This window comes from Leuciscus leuciscus (genome assembly GCF_965113295.1).
Source record: "Leuciscus leuciscus genome assembly, chromosome: 18".
In the NCBI taxonomy this organism is placed as follows: Eukaryota; Metazoa; Chordata; class Actinopteri; order Cypriniformes; family Leuciscidae; genus Leuciscus; species Leuciscus leuciscus.
The window spans coordinates 24,601,205-24,622,464 of NC_138742.1; the positions used below are offsets into that span (position 1 = coordinate 24,601,205).

The following is a 21,260-nucleotide window of genomic DNA, read 5'->3' on the forward strand; positions in this document are numbered from 1 at the left end:
CCATCTATTGTAGCTTCCTTAAAACAAGCTACTCATTCAGGCAACCCACCAACTAGTCTATTTTGAAAATAAGTAACTTAGTTTACCCTACATTTCCAGTTCTGCCCTGCAAGAAGAACTCTATCACCTGCCCTCCCTCTCTCACTGATACACACAGTTATAGAAGCTGTTGTGTCTATATTTGGCTGGAAGGAGCTGAAGCCAAGTTGTTATGTGTATGTTAACAAGGGAGCGTTTGATAATTAAAAAGAGACCAGTTTTTAACACTTAAACACAAACATTGTTTCTTTATTGACACGGGACGTCATTCACTACCCTCCCCCTCATTCATTTTTTAAACTTAGACATCAACCTACTCAGTGTTCCTCAATCTATCCATTATAAACAATATAACAAGAAAAAAATTTAATTCTAAAATGTCTGTTTCTAATAAGTTTTTTTTTTGTAAAAACTGTATAGGGTCACTAGTGACCCAAGGTATGTAATAGTGCAAGTATATATTTTTTCTTGAATTATTAAATGTACTGGGGAATGAGCTCTGATGGTAAAACACATCTGCTCAAATTAAACCCTTCCGAGTTCCAAAAGGTAACAAAATATGCTTTATTTTATTAAAATATCAGGGGAGTTTTATACTATTGTGGCAGTGACAGATCCATTCGTGTTAGATATAGAGCCGGGTTATATGAATTCCTTTTGTAATGCATATCTGAACCCAGTAGTGCATGAATTGTTCTTGGACAGCTGCAAGCATTTGCATTCACTTAATTGTGCAGATGATCATCAGCATTTCAGACATTCTGTTTCATTGGAAACCAAGAGCCTCACTGTATGACTTAATGCTGGAAAAGCTCTCATCTGGTCTAACACGCATATGATGTCACACTTTTGTCTCTCTGGGTCAGCCTCAGTCTTTTTGCTGGTAAAAATAACATGCTGGGTCTGTTCTCCTAATATTTTCTTCATTTGGGAATCTTGAAGCTGTTTTGGCACAGATACACTTTTCATTTGGTAGTGCGCCAGCTACTGAGAGCACTGTGTATGAGAGCGAGAAAGAGAAAGGTGCCTAGCAGACTCCTCTAACAAAATCAGCCTTAAATGGTCACACGCTTTTCCTTGTTAACACACACCGTTAACACACACCCGTAACACACCCTGGAATGCGTTGTCTCTGCACCTCTTAAACTGCTGTGTTAATACCTGTTTGCTAATTGTATAGCTTCTTGGGTGGCTCACACTCACACACAAACACACACACACACACACACACACACACGCGCGTCTACCCTTTTAAACTTCTGACCTATTGGTTTTTTCAGCAGCTGATTTTAGGACGCACAGTTGTTTCTTTTTTAGGTTAACTACACAATTCTCATCCAGTGTTGTTATTGTGAACTAAAACTAAAGTGATTAAAAATAGCTTCCGTTACTTGAAATAAAGCTGAAATAAAATGAAATAACTAAAACTTAAATTAGATATGTTGCTTTGCGACCTAAATTAAATAAGTTTAAGTTGACATACTAAAATTACTTAAATACATGAAAGCTAAATAGAAATGTTTTGAGATAACAAAAGCAAATAACAAAAAACTTAAACTTAAACTGAAAATATATAAATAAACCCTGATTCAAAATATGAATAAATACTATAACGGTATATTAATAATACTAAAATAACATGATTTTAATTTCTCAAGCATCTATTTCTTACATATTTTCTCATTATTAGTGTCAAGTTTATCATTGCTAACTAAAACCATCACCATAAAAATTATTTGCTTTGCAAATTATGCAATTAAAATGAACACTGGGTTCATTAAAAACATGAAAGTAAAAACTAATTCAAAATATTGATAAGCACTAATAGTCAACCTGAGTAATAGTGAAGTAACACTGAGTCGCACGCACTAGTTCTCAGGAAAGCACATTAGCAGCTCACACTCAATTAAAGTAGGGCAAGTGTTCCAGCCTGTACATATTTTTGGTGTGTGTGTGTGTGTGTGGTGCAGCAGCTAGAGGACGTCCAGCACAAGCTGCCGTAGCCCAGTAACACTGAGCTGTTTTTGGGTACAGTCACACCGCACGTCCCTGAGGTCATGGAGGAAACCTGGATCTCTATACTTATGTTGCATGTCCTGTGGATGTCAGAGAGGGTAAGATGTCCACTCTTTAGGGGCTCTTGGGCTGTGTTTTAAAACCTGGAGAACTGCCTGTGTGGATAGCAGCCTTTGGGCATCATTAGGGCACGTTCTAAATGTTGAAATGTTTCAAACAAACGTTTGATTTAATTTGAAACACGCATATGATGTCCAAAATGTTGTCTAGGTAGACAACTGTTTTGGTTCTTAAACATAGCCTTTGGTTAGAGTCATAGTTGGAGTTATGGAAATTTGAAATTGAATCTGCTAGTGCACCCGTCTGACCGTATGAGCTGGAATATGGGGGTAGAGATGTGTGTGCATGTGTTTATCCTCTTTCTAATCGGGCATTGGCATCGTGAGGGCTCTTCCCCCTCTCCTTTAACATATGGGCCATCTCTCTGGCTTAAAGTCAATGGCCCTCATTTATCAAAAGTGCGTACACCAAATTCCCAGCGTACACCTGGCGTACACCCAAAACCACGGTGACTTTGAGATTTATCAATATGAACGTTGGCGTACGGCACGCTCAAATCCTACGCCAGCTCAGGAGGTGGTGTACGCACGTTTTGAGTGCGGGAATGCGCAGAAAAACAATTCCTAACACCACAAAACGCACTGACAAACTAAAAGATATGATATATTATGACCCACTGTAAAAAATAAAAAAAAAACAACATAGTAGGCTAATTATAAACTTCAGTGTTTATTTTTGTGCAACATGGACTTCAATGTTTAAGTTGTGTGACTTTACCAAAGCATTTGATTTGTAGGCATATGTATTCCTTCAGTTGCGAGCCTGTGCGCTTTACCTGACGTTTCAAGCCTTGTTAAATACTTTCGCCTGGCTCCGCAGCGCGAGTCTCCACAGACTGCGCGCGCACCTCCCCAAACGGACGAGGCGTTTATACTCGACGCGCTCGCCGTTGTACTATTCTTTGAAACGATGGTTAGGCCAGGGTTAGGCCCGGCAGGTGTGCACGGACTGGCTTCAGTAATGAAAGGCTTTCAATGACCAACAAAATTATTCAGACTGACAAAATAATAAAAATGACATTCTTCTTTTAAATAATAATAGCCTAATAATACAAATAATAATAATAACGACATTCTTCTTCTAAATAACAATAAGTGTCATTAATAATAAAAATCTAGAAATCAATTTTGTTTCTTTCCACTTCCCTGGTTTCGCTTTCTCTTTCTCAAAGAAGTTTCTCTTCTTTGCCGTCTTCCGTGTGTCCATGGCGTAAAATGAGGGCGTGGGGGAAGCGGAGACTTGAATATATAGGGGCGTGTTATTCTAATGACGATCGTTTTCAGCCGCGGCATTTATCAAGGGCAGGTATTGCGTACACCTGGATTTCAAAGGTACGCACAGCTTCATAAATCAGGCGATGAGAGGAGTGTAAGCATAATCTTACGCCAACATATACGCCCGTTTCTACGCAAGATTGATAAATGAGGGCCAATGTGTGTGAGTTGATTTTTTGCCAGAGATGGACAAAGAGCCCTCGTTTTGGCTCCGTACACACACTACAAATATGTATTAGTGTTCCAGATTTTGTGACTTTTGTGTTCTCTGTTATGTGGGTGAGTAGAGCCATACTGTCATTTGTAATATGAGTAACAAAACTGTAATATATAATATATTTTTGTTATTCTTTTCATAGACAATATGACTGGTTGGTTGACTGTAATGCTATAGTGTCTTTGTTGTTGTTACATTTTATATTTGATAATGACTAGCTTGTGATGTTTTGAATGCTGATCTCCTCTATGCTTCTTAACTAGCGTAACCAGCAGGACTAGGTTGATTAGCTTGTGGTAAACAGCTGCCCATTCTGATTCACTAGCTTGACCAGTGAACCTATTGAGCTGCCTACCTAGACAGCATTTCTAGGCATTATTCACTAGGTTTTGAAACACAGCTATCTTTGCATATTCCAATTAAGATTTCACAAGACTATTTCAGATTTTTGCTGACCAAAACAATTGAATTTGCTGTGGTAATTCTCAAATATTTGCAGTGATATTTGCGGCATATTTGTGTTGTTTTGCATTGAAAACCCGCCGATAATCATTATTACTATTATTAGTAATTAGTACATTTACATGTACATTTTTTTTTTTTTTTTTTTTGGTGTATTTACTGAAATCCATGCATTCATTCTTAAAGGGCTAATAAATTGTTGCCATCCATTTCATTAATATTTATAATAATAAAAGAAATCACTGACTGCTTTTGACTGAATCACTTTTGTATGTATCAGTTTATATTTAGGCTAATTCATACACTGAAGACTTTACAGTGTTTTATTTTTACATTTAAGTATTAAATTTCTGTAATATTTCTTACTACATGATATGTTAAATAAACCTAGGCTACTGTACCTGAAAAACATTGTATATCTATTGTATTTGTCCTGTTGTTTGTAATTTGCTTCTTTGTTCCTATTTTTAATTAGCCTGACGTCGTCATACTCAGATTCTAGTCAGAATATGAGTCTGATACTGCGCCATTGGGCTGTGATTAAGGGGCGTGTTTCAACCAAACCAGGTTGAAACTCTATTGGATAGACCTACAACCAATCAGAGCAACGGAGAAACCACAATGACCACAGGGTTTTCATTGCGCCCCATCTTCTTAGCGACCATCGGGGCCAACTGATAAATTAAACTTTTGCCGAATCCCGTAGGAAGGACGGCAAAAACATCTTTCCGATTGACAAATACCTTGATCGCGGTTCTCTGTTCCTCTTTTAAAATTAATGCGCTGTCGATATCTTCTATAACAGACGCAATGGCGGCATCTTTGTTGTAAACGAATTCAACCCAAGCGCTCATTGGTGACGTGGATGATTACGTTACTGTTGAACATCTGTCCATCATCGTATAAAGCCCGCCCTGACAATTTGATTGGTTCGAGCATAGTTGCTCCACAACGGATCTAGTCCAGACCGAACTTCCCGACCTCAAATGTTGTGGGCGGGGCTAAGTTCGGCTGGCATCCAGGCTAATTTTTTATATCAAAAATAAAATAAAATCGCCTGCCTTGCTTCATTACAGAAGACTGCCAGTCGTGTGTGTAATAACTGTAGTCTGCTTAATGGCATTTGTTTTATAAAATTAGGTTGACTAAAAGATTCACATTTAATTCAGTGGGATTTTTTTTTCTTCAAGATTTATTAAACGGTCTACCACAGTCAAATAAAAAAAGTAACACAAAACCGTAAACTAGAATCAAATCTATAATATGGAATCGAAATTTGATTCAAAATCGGATTCGAGAATGCATTTTTAATCGAATCGTGAGGTACCAAAAAACTCCCACCCCTATAAATGGTGGAGTCCTGATGCCCAAATTCTCCACATGGCCGTTCAATCCCTGCTCGTTTCACGATGGAATACACTGCAATGAGTGATCAAGTTGTTTGGGCTGAGAATTATGGATTTTGATTGGCTAATATTGCTTTCCTTTTTTGTGGAAATAAGACAAAAACGCAAAGTGCCGCCAATAATGTGACAGTTTTGCCTTTATTCTTGAAATTTGTGTGTAATGTATTGAGTGTTAGAGATTAGTCTTGGGATGGGGTCCTGTGACTCAACGGTCTCTTTCACTCCCTCTTTTGTTCCTTCCTTCCCTCTCGCTCGTTTTTCTGTTCTTGCTGTGAGGTTTCTCTGGTAAAGAGGATTGAGGTGGGCAGCAGTAATCTGTCTCATACATTCTTGCATCATGTCCTCCTGTAGAAGGCAGAAATCCCTTCAGATTAGAGCTGAGAACAAAGGGTGGGTTTAACCCCTCATCCCCCTTTACCAGCCTCATCCCAGCAGAGAAAGACATGCACCCGAGGATCTCAGTTAAAGGGATGGTTCGAAATAATTTCAACGTAGGGTCCTTTGCACCATGACCTCGAGCCAAACACCCCCCCAGAAGTTTTTTTTCCCCTTGGTCGAACATTATTAAAGTTGGAGCTTATTTAGAGATATCAGCCGAATGGCTTAGTGAAGGCGCTAATGGATCCAAGGTTGAAAAGTGTTGACAACTTGGTGTTAACAAATAATTGATGCAAACTGGTACTACCAACAAAATATTAGTGCATTCCTGGAACTGGGCATCGTAACACTACTTCCTTATGCATCGCTTTCTGCCAGGACTTTTATGGGCTTTTCCCAAATAACGGAAGTGACGTCAACGTCCGGGTTAGCGGTAGCATTAGCCATCAGGCAAGTGTTATTTAAATAAACTCCTGATGTACTTACAAACTTCTCGTTTTATGAGTACAGAACCTATTTGTACTACTGTATAAGTTTGGTACCATTCTGGGCATTATTAGTGGGGTAATTTACGAGATACATCCTTGGATCCATTAGCGCCTGCACTGAGCCATTCGGCTGATTTCTCTAAATATCAGTTAATTTAAAAGGCTATTAAAAGTTAATAGTTTGATTTAACTATTAATAGATCATTGTTGTCAGTTGAAATAAGGCATACTAGTGAGTGAAATTGGCAAACTGTCTTATAAGCATTTTCGATTTTATACCGTAAGCAAAGCAAAGATTAATCTGCATTTCGGCACCGATAACCGATTTTCTGAAACAATCAGTTATCGGCAAAAATCCATATCGACAGTTTTTCGGGTTGCGTCCGTCGCTGGAGTGGCTGAGAAAGGTCCGCCGTCATTATACAGGACTCTAGTGATAATATTACCAAATTGCCCAGCCCTACTTCAGAATAATGTAGTACACAAGTTAAATGGGCCACTTGTATAGCACTTTTACTAGTTGCATCAATGGTTCTTCACAATTTTCTACTCAACAGGAAAATAACAGCATATTGGTTTGGAACGGCGTGATAATGAAAAGTTTTCATGAGTTGCAAGGGGGGTCTATGTGTGTCTGTTTTCATTGAATGTGTTTGAAGAACAGCATGACATCTGGTTTAATCTGTGGAGATCATCTCATGACAGACCACCTCATGTTGTTTTTGTTATTGTTTTTATTTCCATCCCTGGATCCATCATCCTGCGTGCGGATGCTTTAATTGGACGTGTCCCTTTCAGATCTCACGCATTATCTTTTCCTCTGTGGGGGCGACGTTATATCTGACATGCAGATATTTCAGTGGCACATGGTCTTTAGAGAAAAGGATCTGGTAAATTGTGTACTTTCACATGTGCCTTCACGTGCCTGAAACTTTTCATGAGTGTCGTTCGCCAAGACAGCGTAACTTTCACTGGTGCTCATGTTCACAGGTTGGGGTTTGAACAAATTAGGCTGTATTTACACTGCAGGTCTTGATGTCCAATTCTAACTTGTTGACTATATCCAATTATTTTGATGACCAGCTTACATCATCTTTTAAAAGCGACCCATATCTGATATCTGCATTTACACTATACACTTGGAGAGCCAATCAAAGGTAGATGTACTGACCCGGAATAGCTTAGGCCGAAAAGGAAGTAAAAACGGCGCGATTTTCAATGTACGCAGAAGAATGATAATACAAGCTTTTGCTTTCCCCACAATCTTTAAAGGTCAGCAAAACATCTGGTTGACCCTTCGTCCTCACCTGAGAAAAGAGTCGTGTGATCGCGGTTGGTGTCCACCTGAGTTGACGTCATTCGCCACCGTCGCTTTTTCAATTATGTATGACTCTCGTTGCCAGGGGAATAAAATGCACTTATCTGATTCATATCAGACTTATTTCCACATATGAATGAGGCCTAAAACCGATCTCTTTTTTTCCTGCATATACATTAGTGGGTCATATCTGGTCTGTGCCACATGAGAGGAAAAAAAAATCGGAATTGGGTCACTTGAACCAAGTAATGTTAATGCGGCCATAGAGACGTGTATATAGATACCAATTATCATAAAGAGATATTAACTTGCAATTTCCTTTTTATTTTTCATTCGCTGACAGAAACAAGCTTACATAGAGCAGCACCATACTAGAAACAGCAGAGCGAAGTAGACTGGCATTGTGCTACTTACACACACTCTCTCTCACACACACACACACACACACACACACACACACACACACACACACACGCAGACACGCAGTACTCAGAGGTATTCATATGCTTCCTGACCCAGAGGAGGAGACTTCCACCCCGTCCCCGTGAACACAGAAACGCTCTGTTCAGGTTCAAAACCAGCTTCACCAAATGCATAGCAGGCTTTTAGGTGGGATGACTGGTAATTACAGGAATACAGGTTAAGAAATGAAGGGAGGGATGGAATAAACAACGGAGTACAATATCTTCTGCTTCTACTAAAATGAAGTTAACATCAAGTAGACACTAGTACTATTTACTCAGGGGTGTGTGTGTGAGTGTGTGATTATAGGGCTGCAAGAGATAAAGGAAGAATCAGAGACAGAGGGCGAGGGCGAGTGCTCAACTCAAGGGCCACCCAAGGGGACATGCTTTTTTCCCTTGAAAAGTATCTTATACTCGTCAAGGCATGCATTTATTTAAAAAAAAACGTAATATTGTGAAATATTATTACAGTTTTAAATAACCATTATCTACAATTTTCTATAATTTACTCTTGTCACTGTAAAGCTGAATTTTCGGCTTCATTACTCCAGTCTTCAGTGTCACATGATCCTTCAGTGGTGTTCTGCATTCCTGCTTTTAAACACACATCATTTATTACATTTATTTTTTGTGACTGTAGAAGAGCAGCAAATTACACGCTTCACAGTATCATTGTAAATTAAGTCCCTAGTCAAATATTACTAATTTCCTGAGTACATAAGTAGCTATGAAACTTGAAACTTAATGGCCTACTAAGAAAACATTAAAATCCCTGTGATGTTCATGGCGTTTGTACATTTTATATTAGCAACCAAATGATCGAATTTATCATAAATAGTCATTGTGTTTCCACATGTTTGTTGGTCTTGAGGAACATTAGATGGGTCATTGAGTTCATAGAAGCCCTCTCACTCAGGACCCACGTGTTTTAGCGGTCTGTGTTTATGCCCGTCTAAATACTTGCCATATTTTCCTCTTCAGTGGCACGTAGCCATGAGAAATACACGTCTTCACTATGGTACCTCTTCCCTGAGAGATAGAAATGAAGGGAGACATTACACTACCCCATTTCATTAGTTGATCATGTGTGTGAGGTTTTGTTTTTTGAGTGGTATTTATTGTATGATGGGGTCGCTCCCGCACGTAGCTCTCACATTCACAAAGGGCTGCGCCAGACTTTGGTCACATTTACACTCTAATCTGTTTGTCCTGTCACTTCACTCCTGGCCTCATACAGAGAAAGTAGGGCATTATCAGGAGAGCTCTGCTGTATCACTGTCACACAGGCACAATGACTCATTTCCTGTCAGGAATTTGCTGATCCTGAATTTACATTAGTATTACTGCATGTGCAAAAAATGCCTAGTTTACACAGACAACAACTTTACTTCTGGAGGTCATCAAGTAGTTATATTGTTATTATTATTTCGATAAATCAAATAGATGCTGGCCGGGATGCTTAAACAGACAGAGCAATGTTTTGATAGTGGCAGTGACCTTTTGGAGAAATAAAGCTACTAATCAACATATGAATGGTTTACTTGTAGTTGTCTCTGCATGTTAAGATGGTATATGTGAAAACATTTTAACATTTAACAAATAATTTAACATTTTAACAGACTATACACTTCACCTAGGAACATTTGATGAATTTGGCTCCTCCTCACTAAGTAAACATGAACACGATTGAGTTGATACATTGAGTAAACTAGCTGAATGAGTGTAATTTAAGCTTTCATTTCATCCCATGAAATTAAAATGAAAATATTAGCTTTTAGCTGTGAGGTCTTCTGTATGCTAATGTGCTCTTAAAAGTTGACAATTCCCTTTTAGCAGATCTATGCTTGTAACATTAGTCTTTCTCTTTATTGAAAATGGACCAAAACTATGATGACTCATGTTCTGTCGGGAGTATAGAAATCGATATTTTGTTTACAAAAGAAATATACTGTACTGTTATGGAAAGAATATACTTTTAATATGTTTTAAGCACTTTTTGACAGCCATTTTGCTCTGTCACAAAAGTTTTTGTGGCAGCTCATGCTAGTTCACACTTAAAATCGCAGCTATTAGCTTGCTGTTTTTCCGTAAGCTAAGAACCGAAAGCCTTACGATAACACGCTTGTTTTTGTTCCTCAACTATTTCCTCCATCTCACGGTTCAGAGAAACTCTTCTCCTCATCTCGCCCTGTCACCGTTTCTGCCACGCTAATTAAAACGCCCTGACTGCTAACCCAATTTGACTCTCCATGACCAAATTGAGTTAGCTCACATTTCAAACGGATCTTAACTCTGTTTTTCTCTTCCTGCAAATTCAGCGGCTTCAAACATATTTTTCCTCTCAGAAGTTGTTGACGCAGCGACGGAGATGACAGAGAGCTCAGTATATGAAACTAAACACTGCGACTGCCAAATCGATTCTCCCGCAGACACGCGTTGATCCGTGAGCCGAGCGAGTGTTATGGAGTGTGTTTGTCAAATGTAGTGAGCGGCCTGGGATGGATAAGGGTGTGTGAGTGCTGCCATATGGAATGTGGGGTATTTTGAGCTCGTGTTCCCCACATCAGGTCAATAAGGTCGGCCTGGAGGTCAGCGGTCAAAAGCTTTGACCTTGTGAAGTGAGATGAAGAAAGGATAGTGATATGCCCTTCGTGTTCGGCCACACACACACACACACACTCTATCATTCTCATGTTTATAGCAGTAATTCAGTATTTTAGTTGTTTGCAAAGTCTTTGCAAACGTGCACACACTTTCACAAACAAGCGCATGCATAATTTTATATACTTTATGTTCACAGCATTCCAAAACCAGTGAATGCCGAAGTCTCTTCGGATTCCATGCTTGACTTTCCCATGACAAATCCCTTTAGGACAACCCACCCCGTCTCTCTCTCTCTCTATATATATATATCTCGCTCTCTCTCTCTCTCTGTCTCTCTCTGTGTGTCTGGCTCTTTCTCATTCTCCTTCCCAATGGATCTATTTTTTTCTGTGGTAAATTAAGTGTTTGTGTGCAGTTTGTTTGTTTGGGAATTGTTTGTTTCTGTGGTTCTGTGTGTGTCATGCTCACAGTCGGACGTCCAGTTACACAATGACACCTACACAGATTTCACCACAACACATCTGTATCTTAACCACTTAATATATATATTCATATAACAGTTAGTTCCAGTCAATATTGGGCAAGCTAGTCTTCAAAATATCTTATGTTCCATAGAAGAATGAATGTTTGCACTTACGTAATGGTAAGTAAATTATGACAGAATTTAAATGTTGGGGTGAACTATCCCTTTAAATTGGCAGTATAGTTTTTAATATATAACTATCTGATGATATATTGTGTTTTCTTGCACAAAGACAATGAGGGTTTTCGAAAGAGTGAACTTGTTTAGTTAATGCAACTAAAACCTTGAATGTGTTCAATTAGCTACTTTTAAAATACATATTCCACTATTTAAAAAAAAATCAACTTAACTTTATTTTACAGTACATGTACATACAGTGTACTTACCTAAGAAAGTACTGGGTAATATAAGGTAACTACATGGGTTAGGTTTAGGGGTAGATTCAGGGTTAGTACCCAGTTATTACCCAGTTACTGTAATTACTGTAATAAGTACAGAGGAACAGGACTGTAAAATAAAGTGCTACCTAAAAAACGAATAAATAATTTAAAAAGTATAATAAAAAATGCAAAGATGCAATCTAATATTCGACACAGGGACTTAGATCAATGTGTCATTTTTTATTTATCTTCATTTACATGAGCCATATGAATGAAGCGATTCAGTAGAAACCGGTTCTAATGTCACGTGAGAAAAAGAACCGATTTGTAAGAAATTTACTGGAATGAATTGTAATTTGCACCTCAGATGTCGGCAGTAAAACTGCTATTTAGTCATGTAGTATTTTTTACAGCATTCTAATAAAAAACACATAAATTGTGATATTGTTTAATTATCTGTCATAACACTAACATATTTACCATCCGAATATGTAAACATTTACTTACAGTCAATGACACACAGAGATACTGTGTTTAAGATACTGTGCTGGATTTAAGATGGCTTCAGTTGTTGTATGCATGAACATGAAGTATGAAAGAAAGAACTATATACGTGGGCCGGTGGTTTTAATGCAGATGTGATATTTTTTTAAGGAGGTAGGAAGAGGAGATGTTGGAACCCTATGAAACACACTGCATGTTGTTTATCAATAAGAGCAAAACAGGATTGTCGTGAGAGGGAGAGATGTAGTTTGAAGAACAAAGGCACATATGACTGTCTTGCCCCCTCGCATCCGCCCACTGAGTATCTCTGTGTGTTTGTTCATTAGCCTCTGAGCTCCACTGAGAGGTTAAACTCACATTTATCTGACTCCATGTTGGCTGTATTCATATTCTCAGAAAAGACATTTATCTCATAATCAAAAGCAATGCTATCTATACAAAGTTGCCATTACTTCTCTTCACTAAAAAAAAATGATGGATGAATATGTAGATAGGTGGATGGATAGATAGGTAGGTGGATGGATGGATGGATGGATGGATGGATGGATGGATGGATGGATGGATGGATGGATGGATGGATGGATGGATGGATGGATGGATGGATGGATGGATGGATGGATGGATGGATGGATGGATGGATGGATGGATGGATGGATGGATGGATGAATGGATGGATGGATTGATATGTGGATGGATAGGTAGATAGGTGGATGGATGGATGGATGGATGGGTGGATTGGTGGATGGATGGATGGATAGGTGGATAGATAGGTGGATGGATGGATTGGTGGATGGATGGATAGGTAGATATGTGAATTGATGGATGGGTAGATAGATGGGTGGATGGGTAGGTAGGTGGATGGATGGATGGATGGATGGATGGATGGATGGATGGATGGATGGATGGATGGGTAGATAGATGGGTGAATGGATGGATGGATAGTTAGATATGTGAATGGATAGATAGGTGGATGGATGGATGGATGGATGGATGGATGGATGGATGGATGGATGAATGAATGAATAGGTAGATATGTGGATGGATGGATGGATGGATGGATTGATAGGTGGATGGATTGATAGGTGGATGGATTGATAGGTGGATGGATAGGTACAGGTAGATAGGTGGATGGATAGGTAGATATGTGAATGGATTGATGGATAGGTAGAAAGGTAGGTGGATGGTTGGATGGATGGATGGTAGATGGGTAGATAGATGGGTGGATGGATGGGTAGGTAGATGGATGGATGGATGGATAGGTGAATGAATAGGTAGATATGTGGATGGATGGATGGATGGATGGGTGGATGGATGGGTGGATGGATTGATAGGTGGATGGATAGGTACAGGTAGATAGGTGGATGGATAGGTAGATATGTGAATGGATTGATGGATAGGTAGAAAGGTAGGTGGATGGTTGGATGGATGGGTAGGTGGGTGGATGGATGGATGGATGGATGGATGGATGGATGGATGGATGGATGGATGGATGGATAGTTAGATATATGAATGGATAGATATGTGGATGGATAGGTAGATGGATGGATGGATCGATGGATGGTCGGATAGGTGGATGAGTAGGTAGATATGTGGATTGATGGATGGATGGATGGATGGATGGATGGATGGATGGGTAGATAGGTGGATGGGTAGATGGATGGATGGAACAAAAAGCATCCTGCTTTAACTGCAATTTAAAAGTAGCCATGTATTCTAACTAAATGCCATTTTTGCAAGCAATATTTATTTGTGTATTTATTTATTTTGCTTTTTTTGTTCCTGTATCCTGCATTGAGTTTTAATATAGTGATCGGTCACATGACATTTACATCTCAGATGATTGGCTGAAAAAATTAATCGGTTCATATACTCCCAGGGGTCCTGCACCAGCTGAACAAGTACCATTGAGATGAATAGGAATGCTATAGATCTTCAGGTATATTAGACCTTATTAGTATTCAAGAGGGAAAGAGCAGCGCGTGCTTTGGTTTGAGTTTCCTCCATCACTGTAACACAGCACACACATTACTCTCTCGGTTCCGCTCAGTGTGAACGCTGCGCTGGTATTTCCTGTTTATGCTGTTGGAGAAACGCCCTTTGAACTTCTCCAACATGCACTCCCTCAGGACACCCCCGTTCTGCACTCCGGCCCCCTGTCCAGCCTCTCTCAGCATCCCTTTGTGTTCACTGCGAATAACACAATCCGCATGGTCTGCACTCGCCAAGATGTTGGGAGTCTTTTGTGGTTGGGTTTGTGAATGAGAGTGTGTGTGTGTGTGTGTGTGAGAACCTCAACACCTGGCCATCACAGACGCATTCACCCGTCTGAAGATAAATGAGCTGATGCAGTAATCACAGATTATGTCACGAATACATGCTGAAAACGATGCCTCTCAGCTTATTTAAATAAGCAGAAACTATCCGAGAGTGCTGAGAACATATTAGATTCCCTTTTTACACCTGATAAGAACACCTTAAAAGAGCATGGGGGAAATGCAAGGAACTGAGGTATTCCTTGTGAAAAATTATTTGTTTTTGGTTTAATTAAAACAGTTATCAGAGGGAAATAATTGCATTATTAAATGGCTGCCAGCATTTAAAAATAATGTTTTCACTATTTTCCATTTCGTTTTTCAAAAATGTCTTATATTTTTCGATTTTTGATTTCCTGATCACATTTTTAGTGTAACATTTAAGTTTCCAGATATGGATGTCAATAAGAGATGTTTTTATTTGATGGAAATTAATACCTTTAATTGATCAAAAGTTACGGTAAAGATTTTTAAATTGATTCAAAAGATTTCTACTTTCTATTCATCAAAGAATCCTGAAATATCTTGGAATCCTGTGAAATAAATGTATCACGGTTTCCACAAAAATATGAAGCAGCACAACTGTTTTCAACATTGATAATAATAAGAAATGTTTAATCAAATCGGCATGTTCACGTGACTCTAAAGACTGGAGTAATGATGCTGAAAATTCAGCTGACAACAGAATAAATTGCATTTAAAATATATTCAAATAGAAAACATCAATTTTAAATTGTTATAATATTTTACAATATTACTGTTAAAAAATTGTCAGGGCATACAATCCCACTGTAACATAACTTTATCCTAATATTTATACCAAGAAATTAACTGAGACTGAACAGAATGATTTGTGTTGAGATTATTTACAAGCCTGCGACATTGTATTTACTCGACACCGTGAATAGATTGTTGACATTTGGCCATGAGACTAGACACAATGAGTGGGAAAGACCACAGCGGACAGAGAAACAGAGAGAAGTTTGGGCTGTGAACAGCGTAGAAAGATTCCGATCAAGAGGTAGACAGCCACTTGAAGAAAACAAAGAGTGTGTTTTTATAAATGAGCTCAGAGTAGACAAGAACTTGAGGAATGGAGTGTATTGAAGTGTTTCTTTAGTTAATACAGGCCTCTCGGGGAGCTGAAGATGTATTGTTACACACACCGGGAGTCTGATCTGATCGAGTCAGGCGAGTTGAGAATGGTCCAGGGGAGTGGCGATCCAAGTTTATGTGTGTAAGTGTGTGTGTTACTATGGCAAGACTCGCATTACTGCTACTGTAACCCAGAGGAGGGCCGCCTTCCTCCTCCCTCCCTCCCTCTCTCCTTGTCCTTCTCACCCTCCCTTCCTCCTTTCCTCCCTCGCTCTCTCTTGCTGTCCCTCTCCGTACCACTCCATAATTAAACGATCACAGGATGATGGTAAGAATTTGAGCCGAAGTTGATAACCTGCAGGACTGCGGAAAGAGCTTGATTAGCTAAGAATAGACGTTTAGAGCAGCGGGCACTTGCTTCTTCTCCTCGATTTGGCTGTTTTTTCCCCTGCGTTTCCAGCTGAGGGAGGTGTCCTCTACAATTCTCAGTCACCCCAAGCACCCTTACAGATTGCCGTGCCACCTTTCGGTATGCCAGGGGTAAGTTTGTTTGCTGACTGCATGCTCAAACATACGCTATGCATCTCTGTCTCAGGTGAGTTTAGATAGTCGTGCAACAGGTGTATCTTGAATGATGGAGCCAATTGTGTTGAGAATATATTTTTGCTCATATTTGGATATAAATGGCTGATTTGTTTCTTGTAATGTTGTAATGCGAAAAGTTTCCGCCTTAGTGTGAACAAGGTACAAGAGGCTGCGTGTTACTGCACGTTATATAAAGTGGTTAGAAGTTCTTAAACTGATCCGATTGAGTTGTTTATTGTTTCAGTTGTGGTGTGTGTGATTGGTCACCGAGGTCTGAGTGAAATGTACTTGTGCGTAGATTCCGTTTTGTTTTGATGGACTTGTGGTGGGAAGGAAACTGCAAGTCTGGCAGAGTTCAGATTAGCATGTACACACAGAGTAACACTATAATCTGGATTAGTGGTCTGAAGGTGGTTTACACCATTAATCAGCGCAGACAAAGATCAGCTAATGTTGATTTTTACATTCTTTTGTGTTTGCGTGCAGTATGTTAATAGTTGCGTATTGTGGTGTGTGTGTGTGTGTGTGTGTGTGTCAAGCAATCACACATTGGTTGCAGGAGTTCACAGTGGCGTTCTACAGGCGGCTTTGGAATTCCAAGGGTTTGTCTGCATTTGCAGGAACATGTGCGTTTGACATCCGTTTTTGCTTGTGCAAAGAAACATGAGCAGTTTGTGTGTTTAAAACATCTATCACTCACAAACACAAACTGTATACGTACAACTAATTTGCGTACACATGTACTTCTATGCAAGTATACACCAAATGTAAACTTCAAAGTGTGTGTTTGTGTGTGTGAGGTTCAGCATGGTAAGAGATAAGGGAATGTAATTGTGTTACATGATTAGGTAACAACGCTCTGGTAATATTGTTGTAACACTTTGATAGCGTCACTATATAAGTCCATAGTGGATTCCTGTTTTTCAGCTCTGCTGGAACACACTGTCTGTTCAACCTTTCCTGTTGTGTTTCTCTTACACACTCCACTGCGGTGGCCTGAATAGTGTGTGTGTGTGTGTGTGTGTGTGTGTCTGCCTGCACATTGTTTGTGCTTTGATTGAAATCGTTGTAAGCAGCTCTCTGATACTGAAGCAAAATCCATATTACAAAATAAATATTAATATTGTTATTGCTTAACATTTCTTTATTGAAGGCTAAACGCATAGCTTAATTGGCTTTGTTTTGTGTTTGCATGTATGAGATATTCTTTAAAAGAAAATGAGGAAATAGTACTATGCCAGCCTTGGCATCGCAACCACATATTCTTCTCTATTAGATATGGATAGATTTACAGAGAGTTTCATGTTTAGCTCTCAAATACCCACAGGATATTGCCAGATATTATGCTCCATAGCAAGCATCATAAATGTTTATAACTTCAACATATTACAAATGAATTGAATTGTAAAATTGGATTTATTTGGTTTATTCACATTCAAATGTTTTAAAAAATGTTTTGATAAGTATGTTTCAATTGTATTTGCACAACTTTTCCAAATATCTGTTTGTGCCATATATGTTATTCATAGAGTTGTTAGCAGTATCTTAACGTCAAACTCTATTGGAATCAATTGTAAGTTGAGTCTCTCTTGTATTTCATTTGAAGAGAACTATTTTGTGGCATGGAGTTGCTACCTATGTAGAGCAGTTTTGTAATTGAGAACTTGGACCGAGATCAAGTTTTGACTCAAACTCGACCCTCTTCTGGTCTTGGTCTTGACTCAAGACTCGAATGAGCTGGTCTTGACTACAACATTGATGTAGACCATTCCAAATCAGTCACTAACAAGGTTCCATTTCAGTTAGAATGCTGCATTTAAAGGCAGCTCTAGGAAGTAGAGAATGTGTGTTGACTGTAACCTCTTTTTATGTGTTTCAGGGACTTCGCTCAAAGATGGCAGCCCGCTCCTGGATCCAAGGCTGCCATGTTGGTGAAAGTTAACAGCATTGGAAGAAACCAGTCTCTGGGACCAGCTACTGCCCACCACCTTCTTCATCATAACCCCACCAACACTAGCACTTCACCCAGACCAGGTTACACAGCGCAACTTGACATAACTGGTTTGTTCAACAAAATGGCCGTGCCTGGAGACTCCAAGCAGGGTTACCACCTCAAAAAGGGGGATGCCAACTTCTGTCTGGTTTTGCCCACTTCTAGCTCTTCCTCTTGCTCGGCGCACCAGCGCTCTGGTGCAGGTACACCCCGCCCCTCTTCCCCTCAATATGGAGCTTTACCCTCAGCACCCATCTATGATGAACCTCCACCCATGGATCCCCCCATTTACGATGAACCCCCAGTAGAAATGGAAGTAGAAGGTGCGCACCACTTACGCAGAGGTCCCTACTCCACCAGTCACAGCCTGTCGAGAGGAACTCAGCCTCCTAAACTCCTCCAGTTCCCCCATTCCAAACAAGTCTGCAGCTCCTCAGCTAGTGAGTACAGTCCGGCCGGCCGGGAGTGCATCAAACACATGGTAAATGTGGATGCAGCTGTATCCAAGCACCAGCCCCAGATGTCTAATCCCATTGAGGGTCCTTCAAATCCAGTCAGCCCTCAAATCCAGCCCCAGTCTCCAGTCTCTGCACAGATTAAGAAAGAAATCTCTCTAGAGAAGAAGCAATCATGGAGGCTGTTGGAGCCTCGCCATAGTCGTCAAAGCAGCCTGGCCTCTCAGGAGTACCCAGGCCCTGTTGCCGTCACGTACCAGGATTCTGGCTACTCCACTGGACCATCCCCAAGTCTGCGAAGGAAAAACCGTCGGCGTGCAGCTCTGGGTGCTGGGTCTGGTCGGCCCGGGTCGGTGGGCAGCAGTAGTGAGTTAAACGCATTGAATGATAAGCTGATGGCAGAAATGAGGGCGGTGGTGAACCGTTCTAATGCACTTCATGGCAGCAAGGCCAGTCTGGACACTGAGATTGGATCGGAGGCTTCTGGGAGTACCGCCCGCTCACCAGTCAGTTCATTGAAGATGGGTGCAAGAGGGTGTGGATCAAGGGAGGATGTGACATCAAGTAACCGATCACTGTACAAGAGCGGGGGCAACAACCATGGTGACGTGCTGCTGTCGCCACTGGTGACAGATGGGCTCGGAAGCCGGCAAAAGAGGACGTACGAGAAAGTGGATTCGCTGGAGAAGAGCGTAACATCACAGACCAGCTTGTCCTCTCCAGAACCGCCTAGGTCTCCCTCACAGGTATAAACACTTTTTGCAGCTGTCCACTTGCTTGAGTGTCTAAGTCTGGAAATGTTGTTATGGTTGGTCCAGTGAGGTAATCTGGCTGATTCCCTTTTCCTGTATTTCTTTTTCTTTTATTTACCCTTCTCTCTTTCATTACTCCTCACATTTGAGGGTCCGACTGTGTCTTATGGAGTGGAAAAGCAAACAAACACTTCCTATCCGGTTGCTGTAGATACTATGCAGGAGATGGCGAGGGTTTCCGGAGCCGGAGAGGGTGTGAATGTTACATTCTAAGGAGATTTACTTTGTGCGTGTGTGCGTGCGTGCGTGTGTTGTGCTTAGATTAAGAGGACTGTACAAAGGCCAATGGTTGTTTTTCTCAAGAAACAGATTAAGGGGAAAATGTGAGATTATGAGACAGGTGAGTTTAGCATGCAAAGGATTGATGACGGAGAGATGCAAGAGTGGCAAAAGTAAAAGAATTTAAGTGTGTGTGTGTGTTTTGTGGGGTATGTACATATGGGAATTTGGTAGCAAGTAGGTCAGTGCAGAGCTTGAGAACCAAATTACTTTTTCAGGCCGTGTTCAAGCATTGACTGTATGAAGAGTGTGTTTTTTGTGGATAGCGGATATTGGTTATAATAAAGGCAGATAACTTACTTCTGCAGAGTAAATACACAGTGAAACAATACTGCAACTACTGACACTGCAGACAGTGGAACTCATGTAATCTGTTTCATGAAGAATACAGTTAAAGTCAAGCAAGAACTCTTACTAGCAAGCAACAGTCCAGGGACTTCAGCAATTGTATTGCTGTCATTATGAACAGGCAAGTATGAAACAGAAGTTGCAATAGTCTTTTCTTACCTATTGTAACATATATCCGAGTGAAACGGCTTCTCGAAGAATTTTTTTTGGGGCAGGACCTAATTTTCTCCATGGGGAACTAATTGGATCGTTGGATTGTTGTTGCTATTGCTGTGAACTCATGTGATTGACAGGTTGTCCCACCCTCATGTCAGTAAACGTGTCATCAAAGAACAGAAGAGATGTCATTGCAAGAGGGAGGGGAAGTTATTTTGATTAAAGCTTGCAAGGGTATTTATTTATTTTTTAATGTGCATGGCTAAATCATTTATGATAAACACTGCAATATTCCATAAGAATAAGAATTGTCCATTTTGATTTAATGGTAACTTTAAGAAGGCAGCCGTCTATGTATGGATTGGACTGCGGTGCATCTCAGCAGGGTTTGAAATAAAGATCAAGTGTTTTGGATCCAGGCTCTGGATTCGGTAGCATTAGTGTGTGTGTTAATGCTGTTCATGAAGTCATTCCCACAGAAGTGCTGGAAATACTGGAACGTAAATGACCCTTTAGTCTGTGTTTCTCCACCAGAAACAACCTGTCTGTTTTAAAACATAACAGAAATGCAAGCGCTGGTGCTATTTGCAGAATAATTGAGAAAGGAAAACAGAGACCAGGCTAGTCCCCTCATTCAATTAGCCAGGTGTTGTGGTCGTACAAGACAGTCGGCTCTTACAGCTCATTGTGATTTGGCACATTTAGGTAATGTGTTTCGATGTGTGTGCTGACAGTTCCATTTGTCATTAGTGTAGTGCTCCACATGTGGTTTGGCTTCTCCTGGGGAGCATGAGTTGGTGGAGTTAATATTATGGATCTTAATACACTAAGAGAGGTCTGTCATCAATCAAATGATCATAAACGATTAAAATAATCACACCAGTGCAACTTAATCAAAATTACAGTTTTCTTAAACATTATGCAGGTATGCCTATGTTAGTCTTTGTGAATGGATAATGATAATTTCATCCCTACAGTATTCAGCCTCCTCTTTATGTCTGCTGGCACTTCATCTATTTTCTTGCCTTAACG

At 40.1% G+C, this 21,260-nt stretch overlaps 1 protein-coding gene across 3 annotated transcripts in view; it reads left to right on the forward strand.

The window, feature by feature from the left end:
* arhgap46b (Rho GTPase activating protein 46b) overlaps positions 1 to 21,260 on the forward strand; it is a 71,216-nt gene that overhangs the window by 36,269 nt on the left and 13,687 nt on the right. The window contains exons 1-2 of one of the 3 annotated variants that reach the window (XM_082145033.1): positions 1,825 to 2,153; positions 18,065 to 19,379. In XM_082145033.1, the coding sequence (XP_082001159.1) occupies positions 2,131 to 2,153; positions 18,065 to 19,379 (1,338 nt within the window). In that variant the 5' untranslated portion in view covers positions 1,825 to 2,130. Of the gene's footprint in view, positions 1 to 1,824; positions 2,154 to 15,769; positions 16,141 to 18,064; positions 19,380 to 21,260 lie in introns of those variants that run through there. The other 2 variants (XM_082145034.1, XM_082145032.1) reach the window with 2 other exon arrangements.